We start from the raw sequence: 24,321 nt of genomic DNA on the forward strand, positions 1-24,321 counted from the left end.
AATGTACCATCGGTGATCGCTCCACATCTATACGATTCTAATTTATATTTTCTGCTTGAATGAATTTCATTTTGATACACCCTTTAATGCCTGTAAAAATTTAAAATGTATGACAGCAGCTTGATACTAATTATTTTATTTTATTTACTACTATAATCTGCGATTAACAACTGCTTATATTGTATTAATAACATTAAGAGGTAATGCACCCTCGAAATAATAGATAATAGGAAAACCCCGAAACACGTCAATTTTGTTTTATCATTTTCTACTAAAATATCATTTTTAAAATTTTTTTAACATAATTTTTTGATTTTGAAAGGTAAAAATACACTTAAAAATATAGTTTTTCCGCTATACAACGTAGGGGTTGCAACCCCCGGGGACCAAATTGATGTGTGTCTATTACTTTTTTTATAAGTATCTTGTGTTTTTTTGTTTCATAAAAAAATATTCATTACAACTAAAGATATTGCTATAGAACTGCTTTTGGGGCTGTTTTTTGGGGGTGAGTTTCATTCCTTAGATAGCTTTTTCCGCCGATAAAAAAAAATACGGGTCTTTTATTTTTTTACGAACTATAACATATCTTAATTGCAGAAAAATCGGAGGTGGAGGGTTGGGGTGGTTCCCTTGTCAGTACCGTCACCTACGGCACAGCCTGTGCGCCCTACCTAGCTCTGCGCACTATGCAACAACTAGGCGAAGACGAAGGAGATCTCTATATGGACGATTTGCTAAGCGGTGGTCCCAACATGGAGACCTCAAGGCGCCTACAGGATCAACTCATCGGTCTGCTCAGGGTGGGCGGCTTCCACCTCCGCAAATGGATGGTTAAGGGGGGAGTCTGCTTTAGAGGCGTCGAAAAATCGATTTTTTCGAGAATTTTTTGGGGGAGGAATGAAATATCCGATTGGGATGAAACTTTCAGGGTTTATTATAACATGTTTCAAGAGTCTTCTTAAATTTTTTTATTGAAATACAGATCATATTGTGGCTCGTAGAAGCATTCGGCCGAGGCGCCTTTACTCTGTAGTTGTCGTGCGGGGGGGAAAAATGCAGATCGCAATTTTCATCTGAAACAAAAAATCAGATAAAATTTCCATTCTCCAATAGTGTAGTTTCTAGGTAAACCAAGAAAATTAAAAAAAAAGTAAAAATTGAACAATTTATCGCTAAATGAACAAAAAATTAATTTTTTTTGAAAAAAATACACTTTAGATTGTTTAAAAAGTTAGTTAATCTTAACTTTCTTAAGTTTTTTTAGGTTCAGCTTGAACAAAATTCAATTCCAAATAAAACCCACTTTGTCTCGTTTCGATAGGACGTTTAGTTTTTTCCCTATCTTTCCCGCCAATTAGGAAAAATCGTAAAAATGCAAAACCGAGAAATCGCGCGTCAAAGTTTTCGTATATAAAAAAACGTAATTTTATTGAACTTACCACGTAACTATGCTAATCGGCGATTCCTGGTCCATACACTTGTTCTTCAGACTCTTCGTAAAACTAATTTTTGCCGAGATTTTCGAGTCTACGAGCTGTTCTGGCCTCTTTGCTCGCGAGTAGATTTCGTCTGTTTTCTCGGGCGATGCGCTCCTGGTCGGCGTGTCGAGAGAAATTCATGCATTGCTGTCCAATTTTCAAGTCTAATATCTGCATTGTTTGTAATACTGCACTGTAGCCTTCATTGAACATTCCTCCAGCGATGTAGGTAGCAATCTCGACAATTTTAATGCCTGAGTGAAGGTGTTTAGGTGTCATGCGCCACACAGTGGAATTGAACGACTCGTTCGCATTTTGTGTGTGTCCACCCAAGCATCTCGTTAGCAGATCGTCGTTAGATAACTCCTCGTACACAGGACGAATGTGCTTCTCAACCTCTTCGTCGGTGACACGTGGCGAATGTTGAAAATCAGCCAGTTTATTTGCTGCCTCGGCTTTGCGCCACTCACACCAACTGTCGGCGCCTTCTGGGCAATGGTCGTGGCGAGGTAATTCATCCGTCGAGCAATAGTGATCGAGTGTCGCCATTATAGCGTTTTTCATGTCTTCTACAGAATTCAAGTTTCTTCGAATGGCCAGACCGTAGTAAATGGTTAATTTTTTTATTAAAGTCTCGGTGAGCCGCTTCTTTCCACCGAGCTTTTCTTGTTTTTTTTTTGTTTCGGAGACGTGTACCCATGCGCTTTTGGACATGTCCAACGCACTCGTTTTTTGTCACTGTGAGCTCTGGGCCGTATGGATTACTGTTCAGAATGCCAAGAAATGTTTTGGAGTCGCCGTCACCAATGTAATTACTGTACTTTACTCCGAATTTCTCGATGGATCTCAAGAACATTGTCATTATCGAATCAACTTCCATTTTTCCGGACGAGCCGGCATGATTCGAAGAATAATTTTCCTTATGGTTTTGATACCATTCTTCAAACTCATCGTCGTCCAATGTATTCTTCTTGAGAGCACAAGTATGACAATATCCACTTTTAACGATGAAATCGATCACTTTGCCACTGTAGTACCCGATAAGTGTAGTTACACCGTATAATGAAGTAAAGCCACGTTTTTTCCAAGATCCATTGCCCGAAACTTTCAAATGGTCAGCTGGTCTTCCATTTTTAACGTTAAGTTCTTTTTCCTCTGCGACGGCTTTTTTGCAGGCGCTGTCAAACATTTTTTTCGACGCTGAATACAGGTGCTGCACGATTTGATCATACGTCGATTTAGCTAAGCCTGGTGATATGTCCATAAGACCACAAAAAATGTTAATGCCTTCTCGTGCGACACCCAAAAGCCTCATGACAAGCACAATTCTTCTATTGATTTCGTAGCCAGTGTTGATCAATGGTCCAGATTGAATTTTTCGTTTACCGCATTTGCACGCTGAATCCGAGACCTCGATGGCCGCTTTCGGCAAAAGTTATTCGCTTCTTACACGAATTGCAAATAACTATTTCGGAAATTGCTAAAAATACAGAGACAAACTAAATTATTCGATAGCAATGTGACGGATGAATTATGACATCGTCCGTAGTTGCTGAAGCCAATTTATTTTCACTACAGCTCGTATTAGCTTCTTCATCGTCAGATGTCGAAACATTTACGAACTGAACTGAATTGCCATGGAATTTGTGATTCCGTGGCTTACCAGTGCGTTCAGTTGAATATTTACTACCTTTCGGATAGCTCTGCATGATTTCAAGATGTTCACGTACCGAAACACAAAACAAAACTGAACGCGAATGCTAATACGGCTTGGCTCAAGCCGACTCTGCCAGCTCATGTATACTGCTTATAATATACACTTTTATCCCTTCTATAGCTCGAGCAACACCTACGAAGGATCTATAGTGTCTCGAAAGACCGTGATTCCTTTGTATTATAATACGTACAATAGATCAAGGGGCGGAGCGCGCGCGCTCCGAGCGACCCGGCCGCTCGTATACCTGTTCGACGCTTACTCACTATTTCTTTTATAACTCCGAAAATATTTCGAGGATGCTTCTAAAATTTTAGGGACACATTCTTGGATAGTTTAGGAAGACATTTATGCAAAAAAAAAAAAAAAATCGATTTTTTGAAGCCTCTAAAGCAGGCTCCCCCCTTAACGAGCCCAGCCTGCTAGAAGACATCCCTGTAAAGGATCGCTTAAGGTCGGATTGGGTCCGACTCACCACGGACGGGCCAGTGTACGAGCTCGGCATCGCCTGGGATCCGATGGCGGACCGCTTCAAGTTTAGCCCCGGATCAACCGAGCCACCCTCTCCCCTGACTAAAAGGACTGCACTGGCGGAGCTAGCCGGCATTTTCGACCCGGCTGGCTCGCTGACGCTACTCATACTCGTCGCCAAAATGATAATCCAGGACCTCTGGCGAGCGAGATATGAGTGGGACGAAGATCTGCCCGCCAGCTGGCTCGATTGCTGGCTGGCCTTTTGCACCAGCATTCGAGAGGCCGTCGATTTCTCCATCAGTCGCTGGATGGGCAGCTCTCCGGGCCAGGATATGCAGCTGCACGCACTTGGTGACGCTATTCGTAGTGCGCTTGCAATCGTGCTCTATGTGCGAATCATCGATGGTGACGGAAAGATCATGACCAGCCTCGTCAGCACAAAGTCCAAGTTGGCGCCGGTCAAAAACCTCCTACCCATCACCGAGAGCTGAGCTCGCATGACTATCCCGAGACTCGAGCTTAGAGCCACGCTGATCGCTGCTCAGCTGATGAAGGAGGCCGTGGGTTACGACGTCATCGACAATTACGTGGCCCACATTCAGGAGCTCACCGTCGGCGTTACCTTACGTCACGTGCCCACCAGTTGTAACCCGGCTGATGTGGCAACCCGAGGCACCGACACTGCCAAGCTTGCCATGCACCCACTCTGGTGGCATGGGCCCGCCTGGCTTGCAAAACCGGAGAGCGAGTGGCCTCCTGAGAGCCAGGACGCTAATCAACCAGCAAGTCAGTCGAGCTGCTCAGTTGCGTGCTCTACTACCCGGATCGAGAAGGAGCCCTCACTACCGGAGCCCAATCACATCCGCAAGTTCTCCACCCTGGACGGTTTGCTAAGAGCCACTGCCCGAGCTACCCACCTCTTGCGACGACGAAAAGCTCCGTCGCCGATGTCACCAGTCATTGCAACCGAACTCTGTCAAGCGTTCATCGCCTGCTCCCGACTCACCCAGCGTCACGTCTTCCACGAGGAGTTCACCCAGCTAAGTCGGGGCGAGCGACTGACGGGCTGTAGCCAGACGAAATCACTCGAGCCGTTCCTCGACGATGACGGGGTGATCCGTGTCGGCGGCCGACTCCATCGTTCACGATTGCCATACGACGAGCGCCACCCCATCCTGCTTCCTGGGACTTCACATCTCGCCCAGCTTATCATTCAGTGGGCTCACGCATGGCCCCGCTGCCGCAGACTCGAGTGATACCTGCTCGACCGTTCTCCAAGTGTGGGGTCGATTACGCTGGACCCTTCCATCTATGCTGCGGCAAAGGGAGAGGCTCGCCCACTGTTAAAGGCTACGTCTCACTCTTTGTCTGTACCGGCACCATGGCGGTCTACCTCGAACTCGTCGGCGACCTTACCACAGAGAGCTTCCTCGAAGCCCTTCTGCGCTTCGTCGGTCGGCGGGGCAGGACTGCCGAGATCTAATCGTAATTGCGTTATTGAGATTGTAAGCGAATGTCGGTATTGTCAAGGCATTTATTTGCCGGATAATACCTGGGGTTTCTTTTGTATTAGTAATTAAGTATTTATATCCGTGTGTAAATAATTAGAGGTATGTTTCCTTTATCTAGCGAATTGATTAAGGGAATGAGTCAACGGCATAGTTTAGGATATTTCTTCATTTGATGTTAATTGTTTACTGATTAGAGTAATGCTCTTATTTGCGCGTATTATTTAGATAATATTGTATCTTTAGTTATTATTAATAATAAGATTACGAGTTCGCTTAGATAAAAGTATCGTGTACTGATAAATATATGATCTGTCCTCTCTTTTCTCTCTCAATTGCCGTGAGCGAAAGTGCCTCACTGACCCGCGCATAAGAAAATAGTGGCAGTGCATTAATTTTATCACAGCTTTTTCGAGTCGCTGATTCCTTATCCGAGTTTGGTAAGCCCATTAACGCTCAAGCGACCACAACGTGACACGCATTTAACAGAACAAAAGTTTTCATTTCTGCTACATTGCATTAGTAATTGGTAGGGTAAAATTGGCTGATTTACACGATTTTTTAATTATATTCCTTCTATAACCCTCCAAAAATTTATCGGCGGTCGAATCTCAAAAAACAAGAAAATTGCGACCAAAACGTGACACGAAGACTTCGAAGCCAAATTTTTTTGATTTTGCTCAAACTAACATGACTTTTTCTATGAGATATACAGCTGAAATGTAATTTGAAATACCATTAATACAACAGGAAATGTTAGGGAAGTAGGGGAGGGTTGCAATGGTTGATAAGGGGTGAGAAATCGATATGACAAAAAGTCGTTGTTTTTTATTATAATACATCAAAAAGGGAATGTTTCTGTGCTTTTTGTCTATCGAAATTAAATTTGTCATCCTCCAAAACTCCCTTTTTTATGGATTGTAATAAAAAACAATGACTTTCTGTCATATCGATTTCTCACCCCTTATCAACCCTTGCAGCCCTCCCCTACTACCCTAATCATTCCGTATTATATATCTGTATGTAATGGTATCTCAATTTACATTTCAGGTGTATATCTCATACGACTTCGAAGTCTCCGTGTTACGTTTTGGCCGCGATTTTCTCGTTTTTTGAGATTCAACCCCCGATAGCGAATTTTTTGAGAGGTTGCAGAAGAAATCTAATTAAAAAATCGTGTAGATCAGCCAATTTTATCCCTAAAACGACTATTGCAATGTAGCAGAAATAAAAACTTTTGTTCTTGCAAATGCGTGTCACGTTTTGATCGCTTGGGCGTTAATGGGTTAAGCTCTGTCATGTCAGGTTCAAGATCATTTCAAAGCCATTTCAAAATCAAATGGACAAAAATTGTCAAAAAAAATGTATACGAATTTTGATGGGCTGGCTCAGTTCAAATCCGCCGTTATTTTCACTATTTAACATCTTAAGGTCGTATTAAGGTCATATCAAGTTCATTTTAAGGTCAAATCGAGAAATTTGTTTAAAAAATTTTAAAAGTCTATACGTATGTTTTTACGTTTACTTTCAAATTTGTTATAACTTTTACCGTTAAATAAATCTAAAGGTCATAAAGATCATTGAAAGGTCAATCGAAGAAAAATTTGGAAAAATTTGTGTATATGTTTTTGAGTTTGTTGAGTTAGACATTTAAAAGTTAGAATAAGAAGATTTTGTATGTACGTTTTTAGAACCATTAGATTCCTTCTTATTTTATCCTGAAAGATTACTAAAAGAAAATTTTGAGATCACGTGGAATTTTTAATTTTCTGAGAGTCGTACTTCGCATTCATTTACAGATTGATACTTCTGTAGTACATTGATACATTCTGTAGCATCATTCTAAATTGTATAATGTATTACATGATGTGTTTTATAATTTAGTAATAGATAAATATATGGTTACACTTAGGAACCAAAATAAAACTTGGAGAAGTTTAGGGAAGTCATAAAAAAGTTTTTAGGCAATAATAAAGACCCTGACTACAACAATATTGTTGCAATAGTAGTGAATAATTTCTAAGAATTAGGATGTTTAATGAATCTTAAACTCCATTTTCTCGAATCCTATATTCATTTTCTTCCAGAAAATCTAGGGGCATTCAGTGACGAATAAGGTGAAAAGAATTAGTGAAAATTAGTAAAATGAATTAAAAAATTAGCATCAGAATCTTAGTGACTTTGACAAAGATATCAGAGTGTTTAGGAAAAGAATACGTTGGCCGATTATTGCTGGTGTTACGTCTCACTTTTCGTGAGGTGAAGATTTTAAATCCTTTTTGGGCTGTGATTTCTCACTTTACCCGGGTAAGGAAAGATTGGTGTTGGCTAAAATACAGAAAAATTTGATGCACACGGCGTGGATGTTTTTCTATTTCCTGAATCCAAATCGATTATTCTAGCGCCAATCTTTTCGGAAGGCACAGAGAATCATCAATTATAGATTCCACTCAGACCTATAAAGATCCTAATGATCCAAGTTCTGAGCGTTAAACTATTGTATCAACTCTATCCAACTCGTTTTTTAATGAGAGGACCGAGCGATACGGAATTGGGAAAATGGATTGTGTAAGGTGAAGAAATAAAAATTAGTATTGGAAATAAAACTTACTTTTATATAGTCCTTTAAACGATTAATGGAAACTTTGATCGTGTTCGTAATAGAATCCTTGGGCTTCTTGAAAGAGAGTGTATCTTTTGAGCGTGGCACTTCTTGCTGCGGGTGGCGTAGCAGTGGCGAACAGTTCGCGCCTTACTTAACACATTCCCTCGTGATGCGCTCTCTTTCAAAATAAGGCCGCAAGGGGCTCTGAAGGATTTGGGCATGAAAACTCCAAAACTGATTGGTGGAAATTTTCCCGCATTAGGAGAACGTACAGTTTCTTTAAGACAGATGGAGTTGCTCATGCCAAATCGCGTATAAAAGTACCCCTTTCTTACCGTGCAAGGACTTAACATACTTATTATTTAACTATTATCTATTATTTGTTACTAAATATATATATAAATAACAATTTGAGAGTTATATTTAATTCTCAAATGTTATTTATTCACATCTTTAAACTTAATTGAAACGTAGCTTAAATGATAAATCGTACGACTTAATTTATCTAACTGCACAAGCTATGTAATAGAATAAAATAATTTTTTAACTTTTGATGACTAAGCTAAACGGAAAAATAAAAACTCAGTGGAAAACGCATGAGAGGAGCTTTCTCTTTTTTTTTCTACATTCCGCTTAGGGTTTGGGCGTCGGCAGCCCATGCTGTTAACACAAGGACATCTTAAGCATATGGACGCACATAACAAAGTCGTAAAATTTCTTATACCTATTTACTAATCGCAAAATATTTGGTCAGCTTGTCTTCTCTTGGAATTTGTAGAAACCTTGAGAAGAGAAACTTTCCAACGTATTTTCGTTTCTCGAAATTGTGCAGTTTGAACCATTGAATTCGTAATAGAAAAAAATAATTAAAAAAAATTGTACCATTAATTATCCGACGTTACACTGGTGTTTGAAAAGAGACATAAAAGGAAATCAATTAGATGATCGTTAGTAACTAAACGTAAGCGATTCAAAGTTGACAATTAATGTGTATAATGTGAATTATCATTTATTGAAAAAAAATTAAAAATTATTAAGGTTAAATAGGATAAAAGTTTATCATTAGATACTTTTTATTAAAAAAAATCTTCTTTGAATTAATTTGATCGATATTACCATTAGGACAAATTTCAAATTTTTGAAATAAGTTTCTAATGTACAATCCTTTTGCTTATGGATAACTGGCTGGACATGTTCCTGTTCTTGCCTTAAGTGGCCGAAATATTCAGTTGTCTTGCCTTAATTCGATGGACACACTCTTGTTTGTCTTAACTGGTCAGAATATTCCAACGTATCATCGTAATAGCTAGAAATGTTCATGTTTTCATTTAATTAGCCTAAAAATTGCCCTAAAAGGCTAGACTCCTTCATGTTTTCGCCTCATTCGGTCAAGACTCATCGCTTACCCGTCATTCTTATTCATCGTCAAAGCAAATCCAGATATTCGGTTTGTGGGTATAAGTACCGCTCTTCAAGTTATAGCAGAACCTGAAAATCACTAAACTAGGTTAGGTCCCATGAGTGCATTTGATCAGTATCACTCCGAGAGTAAAATCCCAGAGTTTGGAGATGATTCACCGAAATCACTTTTACTTTAATTTTGTCCGTGGCCTTTGAATTTAACTAATTAATCGTATACATTTTGCCAGATTTTTTAGGTCGCTTTTCTCGACTTTTCCTTCAAATAACCTTGATACCACCTTGATATGACCTTGATACGACCTTAATATGATCTTTATACATCCTTTAGATATTTTTGAATCTGCGGATTTAAACTTAGTTAATCCAAAAACATACGTATCAAATTCGGATTTTTTAGACCGTTGTTGTCTATTCGACCTTTAAATGATCGTAAATCTGACGTGATGAAGCTTAGCTAACGTCGGATTCGAAATCAGCGATCCCAAAACCTATAAGTACCCTGGTTAGATATGGTGTTAATTATTAGATCAAATTATAACCTGTGTAATTTATTTATACGCATGAAAAATATTGCTTCGAAATCTACGTATTATAATTAACTTGTAAAGTACTTTTGTTCGTCAAATAAATTTATAGTTATAAATTTCGCTAAATAAATTACATTAGGTTTCATTTAGATATGACTGCACACGCCATAAAAAGGCATGAATTTTATCAGTTGCCCTACTACAACGAAGCCTATAAATGAAGTAGCGCCTTAATCTAGGCTGCTTTTTTCCTTGTTTTCGGGAGTAGCGCGAATTGTCCTTGTCCAGTCATAAAATAAAAAGAACAGATTAAATTCGACCATCACAGCAGCAAGGTCAAATTTTACTAATACATACATAGATATCTGCGTGGACAGTGTTTTTGACAAATTAGACATTATCGTATTGGCAATGAAAGTAATTACAGATTTCACTAATCATTATCCACTTATCAATACTTTGGATATATGCAGAGTAATCTCAATAGATACCGTAATACCTTTTGCATTTTATTATACAAAAAAATAAAATCTTGTTAATAAGAGCGGTTGGATTATCATTGCAGCTGTAAGATCAGGAAACAACATGCAATCGTTTAAATAACATAATTAAAAATATAATTACTTTTGCCATTGTCACTATTACTTGAGATACTAAAAAAAGATAGTGTTAAACTGGGATTATCAAAAACATTATAAATTCGTGTAAAATCAAAGAAATACTATACAACACATGGAACGAAGCGCCAAATAATTTTATCTAATATTAACAAGGAAAGTACCCCAACCCGAACGCACCAATTTCAATAATTCTTGTATATGTTGTAGTAGTACATGAAAAAAATAAAAGATTCGTTGTTTTTATCGGCAGAAAAACATATGTAAGGCGTGAAATCGACCTTCAAAGATCCATCCTAAAAATAATTTTTTTCAAATAATTTTTTTTCTAATCAATATTTTTTAGTAAAATTAAATGGATAATAATCCTTGTGAGAAGTAAAATTAAATCTGGTACGTTTGGCTTTTAGGGGTTGTAACCACTATTTTTAATACCCAAAATATTAAAAAATGGATATCATTTTCTGCAGTAAAAACTTGAAAAATAATGTAATTATAACTCAGTTTTGTTTTTTATAAAGAAAATAAAAAAATAAAGTTTATGTTTTTCTGCATTTTTAATAAAAAATATTTTTGAAGAGTAAAGCCATCCCTATTAATGAAAATTAGTACTTTGGATAATAAGATAGTTTAAAAGCGAATTTTTTAATTTTTACTGCTTTATAGTGCAACGGTAGTCGATTAGAAGTATCGAATCGTTCGCGATTCGCAAGCTAACTATTTGGAGCAAGAGGAGTCGTGCGCAGAATATGGAGTTTAGTTTCGTCTGAGCCGCTGCCGAGTACGTTTGCTACATCTTTCCGTGCGCAAAATTATTAGTGTTGTGTCAGTGTTCGTGAGCAAATTAGCGACAGCGGCAATTGCCACTGTAACGGCAGCAACAGCAGTCCAAGCAAACAGCAGCAACTGCAACAGCAACAGCCGTGACAGCAGTCCGAGACAGTAAAAGTCAGCAGCATTAGCAGTTTTAGGCAGATCGGCGACAACAGCAGCAGCATCACCCGGCGCGACTAGGAACGGCCTAGATTATTGTTTGCATTAACAGTTACGGCTGATCACCGAAACCGCAACGAAGAGTAAGTGCACCTATTATATTCACGGCATTATTTTTTATTCGTATTGCGTGACAGGTAGGGTTAGCGCCGAGTTGCTTAGTAAATAGTCGCACCGTGCATTAGCTCATGCCGGTTTAATTTCGTATTTTCCTTCTCTCTCTCTCTCTCTCTCTCTCTCTCTCTCTCTCTCTCTCTCTCTTCCCTTTCGGTCCGGGTAAGTGTATTTAGTGTTAATCCGATTAAAAGGATTATAGTTTTAATTCGTCATATTGCGTACTTTCTTTACCTTCACCTACAGTAAGCTCGTTTCCCGAAAATATTTGAACCGATTTTGTCTAGGAGATTATAGGAGGTACATATATGCACTTCCACACCATACAGAAGACAAGAATCATAAATCAGGTGACTTAAGGTAGGTTCAACTGAAGGAGCTACGTGAAGTTAGAGCGTGTAACAAACGTAAAGGCAGAATTACGTATACCCTACACGTACTTAATAAAGTGGCGGTTAGCTCTGCAACGTGGGATATTTAATAAACATTTTTCCCGTTTGTACGGCTTATCCCCCTCCCTCTCTTACATGGCATCCAACTAGTATTAAGATCCAAAATATGCGTATAGGTTTGTGCGTCGGAGATAATCGACGCACGGGAGAGAGATACGATAGCGTGAGCGTTTAGGAAGATTTGAGCGGGTAATAGCGCTAGATTTGTATGGTACACACTCTGCAAAAGGAAAAAGGGAGTCGCTCCGACCTTGATTCAATTATAGAGTATTGTATGTTAGGGCCGAAAGCGTGATTAACCTAAAGGTCGAAACCATCCCAAATCGTCGGTAATTAGCAGGTGCTAACTCGTTTCAAGTCACATTGGGTGGATAAAAGGGCGGACAGAAGCACGTGAGAGACGATAGGAGCAGAGTGCGAGAACCAAGCGTGCAGTCCATAAAAAAACTAATCCGGTAAAGCAAGCAAACAGCGGGCTCCGATCTATAGGTAGAATTTCTCGGTTAGTTTTGCTATATTGGATTATACGGGGACTGTACGTGGTCACAAATCTCGCGAGTTTGCGCCTTAGGAGTAAATAAAGGAAATAAAGGCAGTTAAGAGAGTGACACTAATAAATGTAGCACCCCGCTCATTCCTTAGGTGATACAAGGCGATATAGATCCATTAGGCCGAAAATTTAAGAGACCTGGAGGGTGGAATGCAGGAAATGAGCAAGGCAGCCCACACGCCCCAGCAAGATTCAATTCAACCGCGCCTGAGACACAGTGTGGATTTCCAAGAGATGTACACCTGCCACTACGACTCAGGAATTTCGGAAAGTATACCTAATCCACCTAGATCCGTCCCAAGAAGAAGGGACGTTACCCCTACAGGAGCCCTCCCAGGAAGAGGAGGTGAAGACGATCAAGAGGATAGGGGAAGATCCGCGCCAGAAAGGCAGAGGAGCCGAAGCGGATCGTCTGGCACCGTCCCGAATATATCGTCAGGTTTTTTCACAACCTGCGATGTAGGAAAGATAGTCTGCGGGTAGAAGCTGAGGTTCGCACGCAGCAGGGCACAGAGCGTTGATACGTTTCTATTCAGGTTGAAGGACCTACGCGTGGACACAGGATTAACCGACGACGAGGTTATGTGTTCCGTATCAAAGATCCTCGAGGGCAAAGCGAGGACATAGTACGACAACAAGCACCAATGACTTAGCTACGCCAAATTCATCGCCGACGCCCGGGAATGGTTTGGAACCAGTACGCAACAGCAGCAAAGGCTGTCGCAGGAAGTACAAAACCGGTTCCAGGACGAAGACGTGTTGGTGAGGGATTATGTGTCCAACCTGGTAGCCCTCGTTAACATCCTGACATCCTGATCCAGTTGCGTCGAAGCGAGTTGACGTCGATACGCGAATTCAATAGAAAGTCGACTAAAGTACAAAATACGTTGTCCTACGGTCGACACCCACGCGTATTTGCGGACTCGAATTCGACGATCTTCCCTCAACACACGTCTCAGCCAAGTAAAAGGACGGCTTATAAGACCCAAACCGCCGCAGTAGCGGGGGATGGGAAAGGGCGAAGAAGGAAGGAGGAGGATCAGCAGCGGGATCATGAGAAAGTGGAGAACCCTGCCAGAAGACCTACCGGAGAAACGTCGGTATCGGTTGCCCAATCCTCCAATTCCGACAAAAAATAAAGGAGCGACTGAAGGGCATAGAGCAAATTTTGCGAACAATGGCGTCAGAAATGTGCGAAAGTCCTCCAGAACAGTGCAAAAGCCACCTGAGGAGTCCACCTTCTCTCGGGTCTTCTGACGAGCGGCGAGAAGTTTTGAGGCGGAATATAGACTTCACTAAACCTCTTTAGTATTCCGCTTGTAGCAAACTGGGATTTAGCCGAAAGTTCTGCCCAGATTGCAGCAAGAGAAACGGCAAGGAGAGCAAAGCAAAGAGATCATCTTCGCGTCTCCAGTGAATTCGATCTCTCGCTGCAGATCATCGACAGAGAAAAGTACATTGTTTGGCGACCCAGGAATCCGAACAAATCCTAAAAGGACACCAGACAGAGCAGTTGACGAACGAGCCCTAAACCAGACCCCGGCAGAGCGGTGAAACGGTCTTATCCTGGAAGGACCAGGAGGCCGGATCCAGATAATGGAGAAGGGAAAAGACCCGATCCATAAAGGAAGTGAGAGACCCAAGGATCTGAAAAGGTCGAGTGACCTCACACAAGACGCTCTTATGCCGAAGCAGGTCGCCGGTAAGGATAAACCCACCGATGTAGCAGCGGCTCAAGGAAACAGATGCTGAATAGTGTAGTTGCTGTAGGTGCAAAGGAAACTCGTGGATACGACCCCGAGGATGAAACCAGATGGTGGTTGCCGGTAGACTTAGGTGACTTATAGAATCAGAGCATTCCATGACACCGGAGCCTTATATACGATAATGGGTCAGTTAGGGCTTAGGTTGGCATCGGAAATGGGGATTGGTTTGAACGTGTCCAGAGCAGGCGACGCAAGGCTCGCTAATGGACGTCCATGCCCTATCATTTAAGTCCGTGTCGAATTTTACCAGTGGGCTTTAAAAGCAATAGAAAATCACCCAGGGTTTTTTAGAGAAGTTCTGTTTTAGATGATGCTAAATTTTATAGTGATGGTCAACTAAATAGACACAAGTGTTATGCTCTCATGAAAATCCTCACTGTTGACCATCAAAATCGATGGTATATTATTATAGTGTGGTGTGGCATAGTCAACGATTATCTGATTGGGCCGTATTTTTTTGATAGAAATGTGGATCAACATAGGTCTTTGGAATTGCTAACTGATCGATTCCCAAAACTTTTGGAGGAAGTCGATTTGGAAATACGATGACAAATGTGGCTTCAACAAGATAGTGCACCTCCCCATATCGCACGAACAGTACGTGCATTTCAAAACCGAAATTATAATGAGAGGTGGATAGGTCAAGGAGTTCTAGTTAACTGGCCTCCGAACTCTCTTGATTTAATATCTTCTGACTTTTACTTGTGGGGCTACTTAAAGAATGTTGTTTTTGCACAAAAGCTAACAACGGAAGAAGACATAATGGACCGGATTCATCAAGCTTGTGCAGCAGTTCGAAGAGAAGACCTTGCTCAGAACAGTACAACATTTTCAAAGGCGCATAAATTTGTGTTTTGAAGCTGATGGAGGACATTTTGAACATTGAATGTAATATGATAAGAGTGAGAGGCTAGGGGACTCACGTTAAATAAGAACCCGGGTGAGAGGCTAGGAGACTCACGTTGAATTTTTTCAAAGTCGTCACATTAAATTGTTAGGTCCTTAGTTATTGGGTTTTGGGTTATTTGAGTACTTATATTATTAGGTTATTAGGTCCTTACTTATTGAGTTCTTAAGTCATTGAGGTTCTTAGTTATTGATTATTGGTTTTTAAGTTTTTGTGTTATTAGGTTATTCAGGTTATTGGGTTATTGGATTATTGAGTTCTTAAGTTATTTCTCGTGAAAGTACATCAAACACAATTACTCTATCAGAAAATGCCATTAAATAACAACCACAGTATTTTTTAGCATGTGACCTTGATATGATCTTGTAGGGGTCATAAAAAAATTTTAGAAATGACGTTTTGGACGTAAAATTTCCCACTCTTTCTGAATTCAGTCAAAAATAGGGATTTCCGTTGAAAAAAACCCTTTAACGTTCAAAGCACCTTGAAAGTACAGTTCAAGATGAAAACCAACTTTACAATTAGACGACCCCCTTCGTCTGAGACAACTTTCGTATGAATAATTTTTTTACCAATTCTTTTCGAAGATATTGATATGAATTGATTAAAATGATCCACCCTGGATATCCTGTCCAATATCCACTGGTGAATCGATTTACTAACCAACAGAGGTTAACAAGTTATCTGATTTGATTGACTTTGCAATAGTAAAAGGAATAATCATAACCATACTCCAAGCATTTTTAAGCTTCGACCTTACATCAGATCATTTCTCGATATTAGTCACTTTTCACGCAAAAGTACAAATAACTGTAAAGAACTTTACAATAGCCATCTAGAAAAAATATACACACTTCACAAAAGAATGTATTAGATGTAATGTACCTCTTAAATCAGCTACTAATAGAGAGCAGTATTTAATCATTTAACTCACTCTTAACTGATGCCATTAACCAATGCTCTATTACTGTAATGAAGAGAAAATCTCAACAAATCATTTCCACTACAATAGCACAAAAAATTTAAAGAGACTATTTAGCAAAATTTATCAGATTACTAGAGTGAGCCAATATAAAACGAAATTAAATCGAGCAGCCAAATAATTGAAACACGTGTTATACGTATGAGGAGAAAAACGCAAAAATGAAAAAGAATCTCAGAGTACGAGGGTCGTTTGAAAAGTCCGTGCAAAGTCAGAGAGATGGCGCTACTAGTGCGTATCAAGGTTAATTTCAATTAGTGGCATATCTTGGAAGAGCACACATCAAGTTTCAGCCAGATAGGCCAATTACTTTGCGTTTTACATTCGTTTCAATCAAAGAAATCGAGTGTTTGTAAAAAAATGGACGAAAAAGAATTTCGTGTATTGATTAAACATTACTTTTTCTAAGGCAAAACGCCTCAGGAGATTAAAAAGAAGCTTGATAAACGTTATGATGATTGTGCACCTTCGATTAGAATGGTTTATATGTGGTATCAAAATTTTCGGAGTGGCCATATGAGCACAAAAGACGCTGAACGATCTGGATGCCCTGTTGAGGTTACCACTTCAGAAATCATTGATAAAATCCATGATATGGTGATGGCTGACAGAAGAATGAAGGTGCATGAGATTGCTAGTACTGTAGGCATCTTGAGCGAATGGGTACATAATATTTTGCACCAACATTTGGACATGAAAAAGCTGTCCGCTAGATGGGTGCCGCGATTGCTCACGATTGACCAAAAACGAGATCGTGTGAAGTGTTGCAAGAATGGTTTGCAGCTGTTCCAGCAAAATCCGCAAGACTTTAAGTGTCGTTTCATCACTGTAGACGAAACATGGATACATCACTAAACTCCTGAGATCAAAGAACAGTCTAAACAATGGGTTACCAAGGGGAAATCTGCTCCGAAAAAGGCGAAGACAATTCCTTCGGCCGGGAAGGTTATGGCGACTGTCTTTTGGGATTCGCAAGGAATAATCTCATCGACTATCTGGAAAAGGGTAAAAACATTACAGGCGAATATTATTCATCGTTATTGGATCGTTTGAAAACCGAGTTGCTAGAGAAACGTCCACCATTGGCCCACAAAAAAGTCCTCTTCCACCATGACAATGTGCCAGCTCACGCCTCAGCAGTTGTGGCCGCAAAACTGATGGAGATAGGGTTCCAACTCGTTTCACATCCCCCCTATTCTTCAGACTTGTATCCGTCGGACTACTATTTGTTGCCTAATATGAAAAAATGGCTGGCGGGGAAAAGATTTTATTCAAACGAGGAGGTGATTGCAGAAACGAATGCCTATTTTACAGATTTGGACAAATCCTATTATTTGAAAGGGATTAACAAACTAGAGCAGCGTTGGATGAATTGTATAAGCCTAAAAGGAGACTATGTTGAAAAATAAAGATTTATTAAAAAAAATCAAGCAGTTTTTATTTTTGCACGGACTTTTCAAACGACCCTCGTACTTATTCCACCCGAAGCTACAAATTACTCATTATGGAATGCGACCAAACGATTAAACAGAACAACTTCGTTCATACCATCTATTCAGATAAGAAAAAAAATTACAACTTTCGCAAATCATTTAAGCGAAGTATTCAAACTTCATCAAAGGATAATCTCTGAACAAGAAGTAGAAGCTTTACTGAAGGATCCCAAATAGTGCAGGACCCAGTTAAAATAAAGAAAGTATTCAAAATAACTAATAAGGTTATGATAATATTATGGTTCTGATTATCTAGGTTATGATAATATTACGGGAAAAATTATTAAAAGCTTCCCACAAAAGCAATTGATAGATCACAATCATATTTAGTGTATGGTGTAACGGGGTAGTTAATCCGTTTTTATTTCTTTATTTCGCTCGACACGCAATCGTACCGGAATGCGTGCGGTGAAATCGAAATATTCGCGTTTATTAACCGGAGAGCAGGAGGGGACAGGAGTCAGTCAACCAACTTACTACTAATAACAATGACAACAGTAAAATTATCTGTCAAAGTTTCAGCCAGATTCGTCAAATGGTTCCGTTTTTATTGTTGATTAAAGTGAAAAACTTTTGTTTATCTTTTAATTATAGAAAAAAATAATGAATTTCAAGCGGTAATAAAATATTTCTATTTAAAAGGCCTTACACCGAAAGAAATCAAAGTTGAGTAAGAAACAGTTCATGTCGTATCCGCCCCTATACTTACAACTGTTTACAATTGGATAAATGAATTCAAACGTAGTCATACATCAACAAAAGAAGAACATCATTCAGAACTACCTGTATAAGTGAGTACCCCTCAAATGATTTACAAAATTCACGATATGGTGTTGAGTGATCGGAGAATAAAATTGCATGAAATAGTTTAGGTAACGGTATCAACAGGTACTGTTATTTCTATTTTGATTATAAATTGGACATGAGAAAAATATTGGCAAGATGAATGCCCCGTTTGCTCACAATAGAGAATAAATGCAATCGTATAGTCGTCACTAAGGCTTTCCTGACGCACATCCATCATAACTTGGACCATTTTCTACTATAATGTATAACTGTAGACGAAATATGAATACACCATTATACTTCCGAGACGAAGGTACAAAACAGTGGATTGTTAAAAGTGAACGGGTTTCAGTGAAGGTAAAGACTTTGAACTAGATCGGCAAAGTTAATCCACTGTGTTTTGGGATGCACGTGGAATTATCTTCATCGACTATTTAAAAAAGGACAAATAATTACCGGAGAATATTATTGGACCAGTTAAGTGAGAAAATACAGGAAAATTGTTCTTATTTTAACAAATAAATTCTGTTTAATCAAGCGATTCACGAACTTACATTTGCAGTTTTAATGGCTAAAATTTAGGAATTGAAGTTTGAATATATTGACCATTCATTGCGTTCACCAGATTTGGCCCCGAATAACTAGTTGTTATTTCCATACCTAAAACAGTGGCTTACCGGATAGCTATTCATATCGAATGAGAAGATTATGATAAAAACAATGGCTATTTTGAGAAACACTTAATTAGGTTCTCCAGTAAAGTAAATTTTTTACACATTAATGAATTTGAAATCTATCATAGATAATATTAATGTATGTGTACAAAAAAATTTTAGGTCATGTTATCGCACGTTTTCCAAAAATATAGCGTTTTCAAAATTATCGTTATCATACTCAGACTGTGGCCATACAAATATTTTTAACTTCGCTTTATTATTATCTTGCATAACCAAATTGATCAGTATTCATAACGGAAGTATAGGTCTTCAATAAAAAAAAATAATTAGCACCATTCATAGAGTATTTCAATATAAAAAACCGTATTTATATTGTCAACTTTCTCAATTGACCCCCACTATAATGAGTATACGAGGTGTGATCAAAAAGTAAGGCGAATTTTTATTTTTCTCAAAAAATATTAATTTATTCATCAATTTTTATTTTATCTCCTTCAAAGTAATCCCCCTCGGATATAATGCACTTGTGCCAACGCTTTTTCCAATTCTCAAAGCATTTCAAAAAATCATTTTTTGTGATCTTGTTTAGTTCATTCTTCGATGCCGTCTTTATCTCCTCATTCGTGGCAAAACGCCGTCCTTTCATGGGCCTCTTCAGTTTTGAGAACAAGAAAAAGTCACAGGGGGCCAGATCTGGGGAATACGGTGCATGTGGCATCGTTACTGTGTTGGTTTTAACCAAAAATTCGCGCACAAGCAACGATGTGTGAGCAGGGGCATTATCATGGTACAAAAGCCAATTTTTATTTTTCCACAAATTCGGACGTTTCTGGCGGATTGCTTCGCGCAAATTGCGCATAACTTGCAGGTAATATTCCTTGTTTACTGTTCTACCCTGTGGCAAGAACTCATGATGCACCACGCCCCTGCAGTCAAAGAAAACTGTAAGCAAAACCTTTACATTTGATCGAACTTGGCGTGCTTTTTTTGGTCTTGGTGATCCAGAATGCCTCTACTGGGACGATTGAGTCTTAGTCTCGACGTCATAACTGTATACCCATGTTTCGTCACCTGTTATAACCCTGTTGAGTAAATCTGGATCATCGTTGACGTCATTCAGTAGCTCTTGGGCGATGCTCATGCGACGTTTCTTTTGGTCGAAATTGAGCAATTTCGGAACAAACTTCGCTGACACACGTCTCATGTCTAAAACACTCGTCAAAATTGATTGGCACGAACCAAATGAGATGCCAATATCATCAGCAATTTCTCTAATGGTAATTCGACGATTTCCCAACACTATTTTCTTCACTTCTTCAACATTCTCATCCGTTGTTGATGTGCTGGGGCGTCCAGAACGAGGTTCGTCGTCGGTGTCTTCTCGGCCTTCTTGGAAGAGTTTATACCACTTGTAAACATTTTTTTGGCTTAAAGTAGACTCACCGTATGCCACTTTCAGCATTTCAAGTGTTTTGGAACATTTGATTCCATTTTTCACACAAAATTTAATGCAAACTCTTTCTTCTGCATGTTTTTAGACAGCAGCAAATCGTGGAGCACGCAAAACACTTCTAACCTTGATGCCTCTCACAAACAAACCAAACATACTACAAAGCTGAAATTTGGAACGTATGTTCTAGACGAGTGTACCGACATAACCAAATAAAAAAGTCGAAGATCGAACGGACGTAGCCCGCTAAATTTCAAAATTCACCTTACTTTTTGATCACACCTCGTATATTTCGTTATTAAAGTAACTTAACAAACTAACAAAGCAATAAGCTTTTCACAGGATGATTGTTAGATATTGAGGTTTGGCTTTTCATTATAATACCATGACCTTATCGGCCTTATAGAAAAGTTTTCTAATGAAAATCATACACAAAATGTTCAACTTTGATTAAGATAGCTAGACAGTGTAAATTTGGCAACGTTGCAATGGACGGCTGTATGGCTTCGGCTACTGCGCATGTACATACAAATAAAAAAATAGTCTTTCATTTTTTCAAAACAGTTGATAAATTTATTTATTTATGAATATGTTGCATTTTCGCTCATTGAGTTTATAAGTACAGTATCTGAACATTTTGTCGTAGTAATAGGCATTTCGTAGAGTTACATTAAAACATAAATTATTAAATTACATACATACTTGCGCAAATGAACAAAATTTTGACTGTAGCGAATGATGTAATGCTGTATTGAAGGAATCATTTTTGATTATGATTACACGCAACAACCACAACTCATTAAAAATTAAACTACAATAAAAAATATTGTTCTAAAGAATTATTCATTTAAATTAATAACATAATTTTTTACATTACAATATATATGGAACAATGTAATTCAATTGTTATCGATTCTCTTATGCAGTAATTTTTTTAATAGCTGTAGCGCGAGCTAATTTGTGCTTTACTCGTCGATCGGAGTAAAATATTATTTTCGAGTATATTTTTCAATTAATCTCGAAAATGTCAATATTTACATTGCACAATTATTAATCAAAATGTACATGTCAATGAAAGCAAAATCTTCAGTTTGCCGAAGTATTAATTTTTTTATCAACGTGGCAATACACTTTTATGTTTCGTAAGTCGCGGTCGACCTCTTACACCTTCACCAAGCAGGACTTCTATTCCTTTTGGACCTTTTGCTTTGTAAACATCAATAAGTATATTACGATTAATACCTGCTTTTGCTATTCGTGATAACATATTAGATGAAATACAATCTTTGAGATATTCCAAAGAAATTTTGTTAGTAGAGTGGGTAGTTTTCAAAGCTTCACTGCGTAAAAAATCGAAAATACTCTGAGTGAGATTGATAATTATTGAATTGTCAATTTTAATTTTAGCAATAAGCTTTTGCAAAGTATTGATATCTGTAAGAGCATTGTCCACTCCCTCTACGCTTTCCGAACCTAAATAATCCGTAGCTAGAAACGTTTGAGAAAAAGACTTTTTTTCTTTCTTACGTGCTGGAAAAACTTTGTGAAAGATGTTCAGTGTATCTCTGAATCCACTTACAATAGTCTTAAATTGTTCCAGCAAATGGAGTCTCGATAAAGTCCTTAATAATAATGGAAATTCCAATCTGTATTCATTATGAGCTACAAGTATAACATTGTTGTCTTGTTGATGCAAAAATGTTAAAAAGTCTTCGAATGCAACTCGCAGTGACACAGTTTTTAATAATGTGTCATCGTAAAACATCTCGTCCCCAATAACCTGAAAACCAGTGATATCATTGATGCGCTTTGGTACACCTCTTGAAGGAATAACATAGGCACTATAAATTTCATCTTTTGAACAAGCTGCAATCTAGAAAAAAAAAAAAAATATATTTATACCAGAGCATAAAATAAATTTATTTATTGAATATTTATTTAATTTACTTGCGTCATTTCTGGATGATTATTATCTAGATCCGTCGTTTCCAAGTCGAAGAAAACTAGTTTAGCATTCGTGTAATCGCTTTGATCTAAAAATTATAAATTTGTATCAATTGTAACGGTGAAATCGGCCGTTCCCGTCTTGGTAGCTCGCGGCCGTCCGCACATATTATTTATTTGGAGATTCGGGAAGCAAAAGACGTTCCCACGACTGAATAACGCGTCGAGCAAAACCACGTTAAACGCACGGATTCGAAGTCGGGATGAGGAGTGATACAGTGGCGAATAAACACAACATCGGATTAATACACTAATCCTTTACTTGTCAACAATCGACTACAAGACGGCGATCTCACGCCGATATACTACAAGCGGCACATTAACAAACGCGGGCGCGAAGGTGAATCGGTGGCTGGTCAGCCTGCCGATTCCCTTTTGAAAGCTAATTATTACAATGAATGCCCGATAAAAAATTTCCGTCATCGTTTCGTTAACGGGGTAGCCGGCAGATCTGCCACACTATTCACCCATGAGCTGGCGCCCAAACATGCAAGAAAGAGAGGGAAAAGAGAGAACACGACACCGACCTCGACCTTCAACCTCTCTGACGGCTAGAACGCTGCGCTGTATGACGTCACTGGTGCGCTCCTTCTCGTTAACCGCCTCGATGGTGTTATTATCGTCGCTGTTTGTTCTCTCGCTCGTCCTCTCGTTTGATCTATCAATATTGCCGCCTCAACCTGTTGTTACGCTCGTTGTTATTGCTTCCGTCGCGGTTACCGTTGGTTACTCACTGTCTGCAGAAACAACGAAGTCCGCTCACCCGCGCACTCGCGCACCTCGCCGGTTCCCCACACTCATCGGTGCCAGGTATCTTTCGGGACACGGCTGGGTGCGACCCAGCTATAACATTCTATTTCTCGTCCGCGCACCGGGCATGTCTCCGAAAACGAACGTTGACAAGGTCGCGGGGACAACTGCACTATAACGTCTGAATTTCTAATTTACATAATCAATATACTTTTCTTTAAAATGCCAAATCTTACCGTTTATTTAACTGTCTATTAATTAATCACGTTTTGATTTCTCGATAGGAAATAAAAATATGGTAAACATTTTAGTTTTTCTTCAAATTATAATGTAACGAATTTTACTGTATTACAATATATAATTTTATTATTATTTATTTCTTGTTACCCAATGAGGTTTAAATTATTGTTTCTTTATTAATAAGTCGAGACAGATCGGTTTCGTTGAAAAAATAGTCATTTGAAAATAAGTTACTCACCTAAATAAATAAGGTAACAAAATAATTTGAAAGTCTGAAAATACCAATAAAAATAATATCTTTTACTATTTCTACTGTAAATCTCGTAATCGTACTTATTTTAATTTGTTGTCAATTGAAATACAAATAGATTATCGTCAACGCAGTCACGAAAGTAAGCCTGAAAACCTCATGTGTCATGAAAATATGTCCGTGATCAATAGGAGATAGTGGAATAATAATAAGTACAACAGTTTGGATCTCAACCAGAGACCAACCAAAATTAATTAATCGAGTTTCTAAACTATGGCATATAGTCTGATAAATGACAGTCAACGTTATCGGTGAAGTAAGTCTGATAATTTCGTGTTTTATTAAAAATCAGTCTTCCTGTTAAACAGAGCTAAAAATGAATGTCGCATAGAATCGCTTTTTAATGGTGAGGAAAGGAGGTGGAGGAATTCTCAAAAATTGGAATACTAAGATTACGTAGAGTGAGGTGGTAACTTGGAATACTACGTCAATTCAAAAAAAGAAATTTCTCAGGAATTAAGGAAGCAGCCTGCTTTAGGAGGCCCAGAAAAAAGCGTTT

At 38.7% G+C, this 24,321-nt stretch overlaps 3 protein-coding genes across 3 annotated transcripts in view; 1 reads left to right on the forward strand and 2 right to left on the reverse strand.

The window, feature by feature from the left end:
- Window positions 1-24,321, forward strand: part of LOC131663001 (small glutamine-rich tetratricopeptide repeat-containing protein alpha-like) — a 236,024-nt gene that overhangs the window by 44,438 nt on the left and 167,265 nt on the right. The gene's annotated exons all lie outside the window — the stretch shown is intronic.
- Window positions 1,506-2,045, reverse strand: LOC131663002 (uncharacterized). Its single transcript, XM_058933057.1, has one exon. It carries the CDS (start codon window positions 2,043-2,045, stop codon window positions 1,506-1,508), a length of 540 nt encoding a protein of 179 aa, XP_058789040.1.
- LOC131663013 (uncharacterized) lies at window positions 21,633-23,401 on the reverse strand. The gene is made up of 3 exons (XM_058933069.1): window positions 23,395-23,401; window positions 22,466-22,551; window positions 21,633-22,391 (listed from the first exon to the last, which is right to left on the reverse strand). The coding sequence occupies exons 1-3, from the start codon at window positions 23,399-23,401 to the stop codon at window positions 21,633-21,635; spliced, it is 852 nt and encodes a 283-aa protein (XP_058789052.1).

This window comes from Phymastichus coffea, unplaced genomic scaffold, assembly GCF_024137745.1.
Source record: "Phymastichus coffea isolate CEN01 unplaced genomic scaffold, Cenicafe_Pcof_1.1 PCOF00029, whole genome shotgun sequence".
Lineage (NCBI taxonomy): Eukaryota > Metazoa > Arthropoda > Insecta > Hymenoptera > Eulophidae > Phymastichus > Phymastichus coffea.